This window comes from Schistosoma haematobium, chromosome 4, assembly GCF_000699445.3.
Source record: "Schistosoma haematobium chromosome 4, whole genome shotgun sequence".
Taxonomy (NCBI): Eukaryota; Metazoa; Platyhelminthes; class Trematoda; order Strigeidida; family Schistosomatidae; genus Schistosoma; species Schistosoma haematobium.
The window spans coordinates 43,996,486-44,008,623 of record NC_067199.1 but is presented as its reverse complement, the minus strand read 5'-3'; the positions used below and the strand labels follow the sequence as shown (position 1 = coordinate 44,008,623).

Sequence of the window (12,138 nt, the reverse complement as noted above, 5' to 3'; positions counted from 1 at the left end):
GACCATGCCTTGGTCTGCGCCAATCTTACCTTACTTTTCAGTGGCCAACGAAGTGACCACCACCAAAAGATTGATGTTAGCAAGCTGGTTGCAACTTCTGTTGCAAGTAAGTATCGAACCGAGCTAGCTTCTAGGCTAGCTACCACTCCACCGAAAAGTATAGACGAGCATTGGTTGCAATTGCATGACGCCATGAAAATGGCGGGATCAGTCAGTTGTGGGTTTGCGAAACGTCCCGCTTTTAAGCACTGGGTTTCTTCTGGTTCCTTACAACTCATTGAAGCCCGTCGGTCTACTCCGGGTGACCGTGAGTTTGACCATAAACGAAGGATGTTACGTAAGGAAATTGGGCAAAGCTTGTGTAAGGACCGAGAAGCCTGGTGGTCGATGCGTGCTAATGAGCTGGAAGCAGCAGTTGCATCTGGTAACTACCGGAAGCTCTTCCAGCTCATCCGAGCCACTGGCAGCAAGAAGTCTGTTGTGAGTGAAACAATCTGCGAGGATGATGGGATGCCAATCACTAACATCCATCGACGTCTTGGACGATGGGCAGAATTTTTCGAAGGGCAGTTCAACTGGCCTGCTGCTCCGGCAACATCGGTCAGACTGTCCTGCCCTCCATGGCCGGTGACGACTGATCCACCAAATGAGGAGGAAGTCCGCAAGGAACTCCAACTCTTGAAGCGTTACAAATCACCTGGCCCAGATGACTTACCTCCGGCTCTTTTTAAAGATGGTGGTGACTTTCTGACTAAGGAATTGACGGCGTTGTTTACAAAGGTTTGGGAACTAGAGTGTGTTCCAATGTCATGGAATGAGTCGATAGTTGTCCCTATCTTTAAAAAGGGTTCACGTCGTCTCTGTAACAACTATCGGGGGATAAGTTTACTTCCGATTGCGTCCAAGCTATCGGCTTCCGTCATACTTCGTAGGTTGTTCAAAACCCGAGAAAGATTGACTCGCGAGGAGCAGGCTGGGTTTCGTTCTGGTCGAGGATGTATTGATCATATATTCACCCTCCGCCTAATGTTAGAACACCGCCATACTTATCAAAGGCCAACAATCGTAGTGTTTCTTGACATCAGGGCTGCCTTCGATTCGTTGGACAGGACTGTTCTCTGGGATTGTCTATTGAAGAAGGGTGTGCCTGAGAAGTTTATTAACATCCTAAAAGCCCTATATAAAAACACCTCAGGCAGAGTGAGGGCATACAACCACCTCTCTCCATTGTTCCATTCGAGCAGTGGGGTTAGGCAGGGTTGCCCAATCTCACCATTCCTCTTCAACTTTGCCATCGATGACATTCTGGAAACAGCTCTGATGAATGTAAGTAATGGTGGTGTGGATCTGTTGCCTGGAGAAAGACTTCTCGACCTTGAGTATGCGGACGATATTGTCTTACTGTGCGATAATGCCGAAGGAATGCAATCCGCACTTAATCAGTTGACAATCAGTGCCCGTAGGTATGGTATGTGCTTTGCACCTTCGAAGTGCAAAGTACTTCTACAAGACTGGCAGGATCCCAATCCTGTACTCACCCTGGATGGTGAGCAGATAGAAGTAGTCGAGAAGTTCGTGTATCTGGGTAGCTGCATAAGTGCTGGTGGGGGTGTGAGTGATGAGATCAATGCACGTATAGTGAAAGCCAGAGCGGCTTATGCCAATCTGGGCCATCTTTGGCGCCTTCGTGATGTTAGTCTGGCTGTAAAGGTCGGATCTACAACGCGTCGGTGAGAGCAGTTTTGCTCTATGCTTGTGAAACCTGGCCTCTCCGAGTTGAGGACGTTAGACGACTCTCTGTGTTCGATCATCGCTGTCTCCGAAGGATTGCTGACATTCAGTGGCAACACCATGTCAGTAATGCAGAGGTTCGGCATCGTGTGTTCGGGCACAGAGATGATAATTCAATTGGTGTCACCATCTTGAAACACCGACTTCTGTGGCTTGGACATGTTCTACGAATGTCGTCCCAGAGAATTCCACGTCGTGCATTATTTGCCGACTCTGGGACTGGTTGGAAGAAGCGGAGAGGTGGTCAGTGCATGACATGGTGTCGTGGGATGAAAGAAAGCTGCAAAGGACTGGCTTCTGTTGGTCCTTCACGACTCCCTGGTTGGGGTCTGAGAGATGGTGCTACACAGTGGCTAGAGACGTTATCAGATATGGCTCAGAATAGAAGCCAGTGGCGATCCTGCTGTAACCTTCTTTTACTTTCTTCATAAAAAAGTGGTTGTGTCTCCTTTACCTGAAAGATTTCTTCTGATTGTACCTTTTCGTTCCGTCGTTACTACCACACTACCTTACACCAATCTCTTCGTCATTGTTCTCTTTTTCTTTTGCACTCCTTAGTTTTTTTTTCTACTTCTCTTCGAATTCTCATTGTTTTGTGTGGCGCATATATATTGGCGCTCTCTTGTACCAATATTCATGTGTTCAAATAAATAATAAATAAATGGTGTTTTGAATAGTTTTAATTACTTTCTTCGATTCAGTTATTCAGTAGCTATATGTGACTCGTTTGCGATCTTTAGTGTTGAGGATTTGCATCTGTATAATGTCGTCTTCATTTTTCATTATCTTGTAGGTGTTTTAATGAAATACTTTGCTTAGTAACTGTCGTTTCAGTGATATGTAGTATAAATTCAGCCTTTCTGAGTTTTATACTTGTTGACAGTCATTTGCTGTTGTGACTTTGATTTTCTGCCCATTACTTCGTATGTACTACAAAGAGTTCGTCTCAAACTAGGTTTAGGGGTTGATATGCTAGGTCACGTAGTAGCTACGAGACTCGTAACGCATGAGTTTCATTTATGACTGAAAGGCCTTGAGGTTAGAGAGAATAGTTATCGTACAACTGATTAGTTGGCAAGCGGCAAAAAAGACGATTTAGCAGGAACTATTGGAATGAGTAATAATACAACTCAGTAAGTTGATGCGAATTCAGGGTATTCAACAATAAGTCACAGTCCCACGTAACAAACTCGGGGTCAGTTTGATGCATTGAATAGATTTGAATTCCAACTGTCGAGTTGTAAGCAAGAAATTCAAGTTATCTATTTCTTTATTGACATCCATGTCTTCTCACTAACTCTTGTACAAACAGTGCGATTCAGAAATCACCCATCACACATGTTTTATTCTGATTTATCATTATAATCTGAGCAGGTCTGTAATTTAGAGGCTAGACCACTTTGGGTTGGAAATCTTTTTTCTACATCTGCGTTACTTCCTTTCGCCTTATAAAAATTTATCTTACCATAGTGAATTAAAGATAAATGTTCCAGGTCTAGATGGTTGTGTTCATTCCTGAGAATATGTAACAACATTAATCTGTAGTCAAACTTAAAATGTACATCTCAATGTTTTACATGTTAAAATATACAGTCCGATAACTTGATATGTATTTACTTCCCTAGTCCTAGGTTTCTGTTTCATCCATTGAAGGCTATACGTTATATTTTATATACAGCTTGTGTATCTGCTCAGTGCACGAAAGTTAGTAAGGCCTTCCTGGAAGCTGATGGCTCATGTGGATAGTGTTGTTATTTTCTTTCGGCACACATGCCAAACTACAATATGTTTTCGGTGTGAAATGATGTGATTCAGAAATCCTGGCACTTGTGAAACGTTAATCCGATAATACGATAGAGTAGTGGACTAGGATGCTTGCCATTGATCATTCATTCTAATTTACACTGTTCCCGCCATTCTCCAGGTACCTCGAGTTAGGAGCCGAATTTTAATTGGGGCTTGGTTACTTTTCACTTATTCAATTTTCAGTTTCTATTTCACCTACTTATAGTGCCCTACCTCATTTTTTTCTACATATATATTGTATTACATAAAAATACACTGTTCTCCATTATGTTTACGAAGTTGATTCGCTTAAAGTAATTTGACAAGAATTCTAACAATAAGCAGCGTACACTTTACCGTAGAACCTTACCTGGACGGTCAAAATTACCCATAGAATTTTCACCAATTCTTTTTCATCAAGATATGTTACTGTAATAAAAACGATTTGAATTATGATGTCTCTTTCTACCTTCGTCAAGTATTCACCATTAGACAAATAGTCCTAGAGTAGGACATAATTTTCCAAGTCATATGCTGTTTTCATATATGCTACACTGTGTCTGGAACTTACAAAATGCTATGTATTTATGTATAGTTGACGAGTTATTCAGTCGACTTAACAAGTAATATTATTAGTTAGTTGCTAAAAAACAGGTGAGATATATTTCCTTAATAAAAGGTTTTAAAGTTCACATAGATTTTGAATGATGCTTTTGTTTTCAAACAATTAATTTAAAAAGTATTGTTGATTGATCTATTTTCTTTAAGCGTACTTAAATCGTAATTTTAAATTGACTGGAGCGGTTAATACATATGTTACTCATCCCTGACCATCCATATGGAATGTCGTTTGACAATGGAAATATTTATTGTTCTATGATAATCTGTTGTGTTCATGAATGAAGTCTTTTCTTTCATGTTAAACTCGTTTTGTATTACATGTTATTAATACGGATTTGCGTAGTTTTCTTTTGTAGTCAGAAAACTATTTCACAAGGTTGTAATGATTTATCTTGTTTTCCAGGGTGAACATCTAACTGGTATGCCTGGTGCTACTCAAGGTCCTGTACCAATTATACGTTTGTTCGGTATAACTGAAAAGGGTCATAGTGTATGTGCGCATGTGCATGGTTTTCTACCATATTTCTATGTACCAGCACCGAAAGATTTTTCAACCGATCATTTGAATGCTTTTCGTGAAGCCTTAAACTCTATGTTATTAAAAGAGAAGTCAAAAGAGTTTGAAGGATTGCAACACCTCGTACTTAGAGTTACATGTGAAGAGAAACGAAGTAAGTCATTTTAATTGATATTTGAAATGCTATTCCTCTATTTTCCATCCTACTGCGTTTTCTTTTTGAACGTTACAGCAGTATTTGATACTTGCTTTTTTGATATTTCTAAGCTTTTTATTTAGTGATAAAGTTGACTCTGAATGTTCTGATTTTCTTGGACGTTATTAGCTAAGAACGTTTTTCTTTTAAATCGTGATCATATTAAGTGGTTTAGGCAGTCAGTTATACTCAACGTTAACCTTGACACATGTCCATCGGTTCAAGTTGCGATACCAGAATATCACGGCAAGGTAAAATCATTTCAAGACTAATCACAGAGTAGTGGGATTAGTAACATTATCAGTAGTAGTACCAGAAATGTAGTGAGCGGAAACTCAGGTGGGGAAAACTAATTTATTGTTTAATGCAGAATTACAGTGTCTTGGTCAAATATGGAAACCATACATTAAATAAATTATTTCCACATTTTTTTCGCGTTGTCCCTTACATACTTTATTATTCCTCTAATTCTGTTGTTATTTTGGTTGCTCTCCAATTCTCTTTATGTTCTCTGCATTCCAATCTTCCGCTAACGGGCATTCCACTTCCTAATGTTCTTACATACCACTTATGTCGTTCAGCATAAGTAGCATACACCGCAGTAGTGGGAAAGATTTAGTACAGAAAAATAAAGAAAGTATACGATTTCAGGATTCGAGTTATTAAGGAAGGGTGAGTGAACCTACCCCATTGAGAACGATCCTAAGAAATGTCACCCAAAGCCTTTAATAATTGGTACGATAATCACTCAAATCCCAACCATTTAGGTTACACCTATTAACATGGCTCAGTTCAGTTATCAATGACTTCAATTACTGATACCCTATATTGATTTGATACTCCTAACTTTCTTTCAACCAACTCCCACACCAGATAAGATCGCGTGTCGTCGATATAGGCGGTAGTTGGATATACTCAATACACTTGCCAACGAGTTCACTTAATAAAGATCACTACCTCATGAATCGATTTGTCATACGTACGTAGTACTTTATACCTGACCTCAGAATTGCTCACTGGTTTGTCCGAAAAGATATGAGTGATGCTTGAAAGAGAGTTATGATCGAATGCTCTTAGTCTATGAAGATCCTCTTTTGTGGGTGGCCATGTTTAACAGTAATAAAATAGAACGAGTTGAACTACTATGCTATAATTTGGTCCTTTAGTTGCTTACAATTAAATGTGTTGCAACCATCTCACAAATCAAATATTTTAAAATGATTCATTCCAGGTACAGACCATCATGCGGTCTCTGTTTACCAATAAACCATGTTGGATAAAGTGACAATATTTGACTTTGGGTAAGGGGACATATTCGCTGTGTTTAGTCTTTACTCCTACGATTGATACTAACTACTATTATTATGATTCCAACTTATTTGTCATGCATTCCATCAATTTTGATTTTGCTGTATCGATTTAGTTTTGCGACTTTGATAAATACCATGTATACCAGATTTTATAGCTGACCGACTGATTTATATTGTTAGTTGATGATAGATATAGAATGGCATAAAACTCGACATCTTTAGTTAATAATATTTATTAAACGTATTTATGAAGTATGAGAAGTCTTGTTTTCAAATACCCTGAAAGCCATTTCTTTCTCTTTGTGATACTCTTCAGTTTTGTACGGTTATTGTGACAGAACATAGTTTTGAGTGGTTGACAGTAGTCGACAAGAACCCCTAGATCAAGACCTCATTACGTGAGGGTTCAGATCCAACAAGAAGTCATAAGTTTCCTCAATACTGCAGGTATGCCTTACTAACAAGTACCAGCTAGCACAAAACCTAGACCCCCCCCCCGACTACATCGTACAATGCAATACACACAATATCGACTAACTTAGAGTAGTAGTTACACCCTAGCTTAATTCATGGAATTCGATCAGTACCAAGGATAAACGTGGTACTAATTCACTTCTCAGTGGTCAAGCAATAGTGAGCTACCATAGTTTTGTCATAACATATGTTAATTTAAGCGCTCAATAACACAAATTGTGATTTCCTAATAATACGAGTTGTTTCAAACCAATATTTGTTATAACTTCTATAGATGTATATGGTTTTCATGGAAATCGTAGTCTACCATTTCTTCGTATTACTTTGGCATTGCCACGTTTAATTGCACCAGCTAAACGTATATTAGACAATGGTTTATCATTTGCTGATTATTCATTACAGGTTAGTTTATGGTTTAAATGGTCTCTTTTTTTGTCAGTGTAATTTATTTACATGATTATCTACTTTGTATAATGCCCAATTAGTATCATATCTGTCTCCCCAATCCCCTTATTAAGTGAGATAAGGTTCGAAACTTTTTATTCGGAATTCAAATATCAAGTATAACCAGCAGTCGAGTTATCTTTCTATCAGGCTCAGAACGTTCAAACTAATAGGAAGGGGTTATTTTTGGCTCCATAGAGTAAAAATAAGTGTTAACGAAAAAAAAGTTCAGTTTTTCTTGTAGATTGTTTATACCAGGAAAATTAACACCATACTTAAATCATATCCTTAAATTCCTAATCCTGAAGTATTTCTTAACAAGCTGGCTCTATATCGGCGCGACTCTAATTTGTGGACGAGCCAATCAGAGGCGTTTTAAAGATTTCAAGGTTACGGCCACAACTTCAGTGCTTAATGCTAACGTACTATCGGTTCACAGGGAATTTTGTACAAAACGTGATAATTGAGCGGCTATAACAAATAAAACGGCGGGACTATAATTTGTGGACGAATCAACCAGGTATAAGATAATAGATCTCGGATTTTAACGCGAAAGCCTTTCATCCATTCGGCTAAATAAATTTCTTGCATTATAGCTGATGTCAGTTCGTGATGAAAAACCCATATATAATTCCTAACTAAGGCAAATTACGACAATTATTACGAACTGGACAATAAAAGCACCAGTAACACTGGCTGCAGCCAGGTACTGCAATATATACGGATGTTTGGAGAGCGTACAGACTCTTACATAGGTTTAGTTATGTGTATCGTGTCGTTATCCACAGGTAGCATTTTGTGTACTCAACAACCGGAGTGCACTTAAACAATATTGAAGTTATGTGGTCGAGGCTGAAAGAGTATTTGAGACTACCATGGCTCGAGAGGCCGACTATTCTGTAGCCTTATGGATGATTTCCTCTACTGCATGCATTACGATTTTAGAACGTCTGAACCTCTTTCTAACCCTGACAAGTTTTTGAACCACGTATAAGAAGTGTATCCACTTTATTTCCTTGGTTTTGTATGACATATTTTTACTCTATACTGACTGTTTGCTGATTGGCTAATATTTTTCAAGGTTACTTAAGATTCGTTCAAAGGTCGTCCATAAATTAGGGTCTCGCCAAAAATTTTTTTTGCATTAAAGCTGATGTCAATTCATGATTGAAACCATAACCCTTAATCCTAATTCTAACCAAGAATAGTTTGGTTATTCCTTAAAAAATTATTTACGTCCTTTTAAGAGTTCCAGCATATGGACACTATATTCATTAGAACGAGTTTATGTGTCATTGTTCTTTCGATTTAAAGTTAGATCAGCCTGTAGACCATTTTAATCGATTCATTATTTATGCAAAATCTGTTTACACCTTGTAATTTTATTATATTCTTTACCATAAACTATTTCACTTAGCTGTTTTCTAGTTGACTAGTAGCTAACTAGAAATTCGTCATGGTTTATTTAATCTCATCCCCATGTTTATTCCGGTTCTGATTACCATTGTGAGATGCTTGACTGAGTTTAAGGAAAATCTCTCTTTGAAATTCATTTCATATCTTTCCGCCGGTAGAAGCGATTGCTTAATAATTAAAGCACTGTTTTCAGTAGCTTGGTCACACGTTCAAACTTGCATCTCATCTACTTCATTTAGAGCATAACCAGGTAGTTTTACAAGCCCTCAATATGTCCAAAAGCTTATATCGTAGATTTATACATGATAAATTAGTTATGTTAATCAATATTAATCAATTGATATCTACAACCATACCAGGTTTACGTGTTAATCAATTGCCCGTCATCTATACTCTCTCCTAATAATGAGCTGGTTTGTGGACACTGGAGTAGATCTGTGCAAAGTTATAAACTTAATTTATTTCCCAGTATATATAACATATTAGTGTGTAGCCTGTTCTGCTGTACGTATCTTGGTTATGTCTTGTATGGGGTAATCCATGTTGCAATAGATCAAATTATTTTAATACCATGTTAAAGAATCATACGCAGAGTATATAAGACATTTAACACCATGATCTTTTATTGGTTTGATGGTGTAGTAAAGGCCATAGCAGCTCACCTACATTTGAGTTTGTATATGTTTCGTTTTGTTAAGCCCTTCAATTAACTTATTTAATAGGCAGTGTCATTAGGTCAGTAAGAATTCGTCTATAACTTTGTAGTAGTAGTATTATTATCATGTTTGTATGAGCATGTATTTCTGACCACATGTTACAACCCACATGCATACTTCTCTTACTAGTTGATATATTAGTTACTTAGATCTCTCAATGACTTATTCTCTTTCATGTATATATGTGATTTTTTCAGATCATAATAATTCATTCGTTCGCTTGTATTTATTCGCATTCGCATTTATATTCATATTCCTTTTGTGTGTTTGTATTTTTGTGATATGCTCTGTCCAATAATAAACTGTAGTCAACACTTCGTATTGTCTATTGAGACTTATACATTGTTGCGAGTTATGAAGTAATATTTATCAGGATGAATGGTTTACAAGTTATTAGGAATTATTTCAAAGGTTTTCGGCTATAAGATATTTCAAATTCCAAACATTTATGTACTTTTTCACCAGTTGATTCAAAATTAAGGTGTTAAGAATTACGCAGAAAAGTTTAGGATCAAACTATGGTAGAAATCCATCAACCGAATAATTAACTGATCTTCAATAATTTGTAGATGTGTCTAACTTTACATGTTAATAAGTAACCAAGATCAAATCAATCAGTTTTAATCAACATTCAGTTTGATACAAATGTGCGTTAATTCCTCAAGAGAGATGACTTAATATTAGTATTACTAGTATCGACAATGATTACCCATTAAAGAATACTATTTGAATTGAAGGACTAAATTCTCTGAATAAAAAATACGAGACTATCTTGAAGTCCAAGTCTTGTGTGAAGATAACAAGCGAATACATTTATTCCATTATCACTGATCCAGAGCCATACCACTCAAAGTTATCGCTCAGACCATAAGTAGACAGTCTGCATCTACCTATATAGCGCAATTCCAATGATCAGTGACTTTATAGACTGATGTAATGTCTTCGTTTGGATAGCTTTATGTTACTCCCAACCTACTCTCAAACTGATGAGCATAGTATATCTAGGTAGGTGGGAGTTATGCTTATGTAATACATGCCTCAATCAAAGATTATTTTAGGTGTCATCAGCTAGTTTATCGTCGTTACGTAATACCATACATTTGACGTCAACACTATCCACTCTGTCGCTCAGTGATTCTCGAGCAGCGCTTTGAAGACACTTATTTTTGAGAACTTGTGGGCTACACATGTCTTCTATTTTCATAGACTATGTTCCACAGCCATAGAGCAATACAGAGCAGCAGTATGAATTCATATGTTGAACACATCTGTTTTATAAATGTTAGTAATAATGTGAAACTGCTCAAACCTCGAAATATGAGGAATAGGGTTCAAATTTGTTACCTAGCATTTTGAAGTCGAGTGGTTCAACCACTAAGCCTTCACTCCAGAGTAGCTCGTTCAAGAAACCCAATAATATGATTGGGAAGGAAATCAGTCTCACCTTCAATCAATAGTACTTTCTATTAATTTCTTACTGGAGAGCATAACTTATTTAGCAAGTATAGGTATTTTTGTGTAGGTGACTTTAGACCAAACTGTTTACTTGGACGTTAATACTATTTTCCTATTTATTTTGTATGTCACTGGTGCATATAAGAGTGTAGTCTTCACTGAAGACTTCATTCTAGTCATCTAGAGCTATCTACATTTACCTTCCATGAACACACTACTGTAGCGCATTTCGACTTGCCGGATGGGAAAATAAAAAAGTGGGAGTTAGGGTTTGGAATGAGATCTTCCGCAAAAATCATGCTCTTATATCCACTAGGGTTAGGGTTAGGCAGATGTGCTACGGATTCACAGACATGTACCTACTCTCACCCACTACCTGATTGTTCAAACTGAATTGAGAGGAGCGGGATTTGAACTTGCCACAAGCCTATCACTTAACAGTTTGGTGATCTAACCAACTAAGTTGTCCTTCCACTTACTGAAGTGTGTTAAAACTCAGATGATTGCTTACCAGTTTATTTATCATTAACAATAGTATACTAAAAAGATTTAATTTGTGGAACATATATTTCCCTTCTGCTTCCTTTTTTCCCACTGAATAAATACTAGTCATATCCTGCTTTTGAAGCGAATATTGATTTTGAAATACGTTTTATGACTGATACACAAATGACTGGATGTAGTTGGGTTGAAGCACCAGCACAGAAATATCACTTGAGAGATTCTACAAAGAAATCGGATGATGTGAAAAAATCCATAAATCAAAAATTAAATTCTGTTAATTCTTCAACGACCTCTACTACAAATGGTTATAGTAGTGTTGCAAAAAATGGTGTTGATGATCACTCGACATTGTTAACTAGTCAAACAAGATGTCAAATTGAGTTTGATATAGCATGGGATGCTTTGATTGTTCATTCACCTGAAGGTCAATGGAGTAATATTGCACCATTACGTGTACTGAGTTTTGATATTGAATGTGCCAGTCGTAAAGGTTTGTTGAGTTTTTTTTTATTACTGTTAACTGATTAACTGTATATGTAAACAGCCGTATAAGATAGTATGTAATGGTGTTTGTGGAAATAGAGAAGATTAGAAGTCGAAGATACAAGCCGAAAAAATAGGTCAGTTTTACAAAAAAAATCATAGAGAATTTAGAGACTGAAGATTTAGGGAAAGACAAAGGGTAAATGCACCTGGGCCATTGCGAATGATTCTGAGGCATGCCACCCAAAGCCTTTAATAATTGGTACGATAATCACTCAAATCCCAACCAGTTAGGTTACACCTATTAACATGGCTCAGTTCAGTTATCAATGACTTCAATTACTGATACCCTATATTGATTTGATACTCCTAACTTTCTTTCAACCAACTCCCACACCAGATAAGATCGCGTGTCGTCGATATAGG

At 37.2% G+C, this 12,138-nt stretch overlaps 1 protein-coding gene across 2 annotated transcripts in view; it reads left to right on the top strand.

Moving 5' to 3' along the window:
• Nucleotides 1-12,138, top strand: part of POLD1_1 (DNA polymerase delta catalytic subunit) — a gene marked incomplete at its 3' end in the record, with an annotated part of 40,669 nt that overhangs the window by 3,047 nt on the left and 25,484 nt on the right. Inside the window, exons 3-6 of one of the 2 annotated variants that reach the window (XM_051216517.1) lie at nucleotides 4,601-4,868; nucleotides 6,142-6,211; nucleotides 6,969-7,096; nucleotides 11,335-11,719. In XM_051216517.1, the coding sequence (XP_051067112.1) occupies nucleotides 11,380-11,719 (340 nt within the window). In that variant the 5' untranslated portion in view covers nucleotides 4,601-4,868; nucleotides 6,142-6,211; nucleotides 6,969-7,096; nucleotides 11,335-11,379. The remainder of the gene's footprint in view (nucleotides 1-4,600; nucleotides 4,869-6,141; nucleotides 6,212-6,968; nucleotides 7,097-11,334; nucleotides 11,720-12,138) is intronic. The other variant, XM_012938482.2, reaches the window with a different exon arrangement.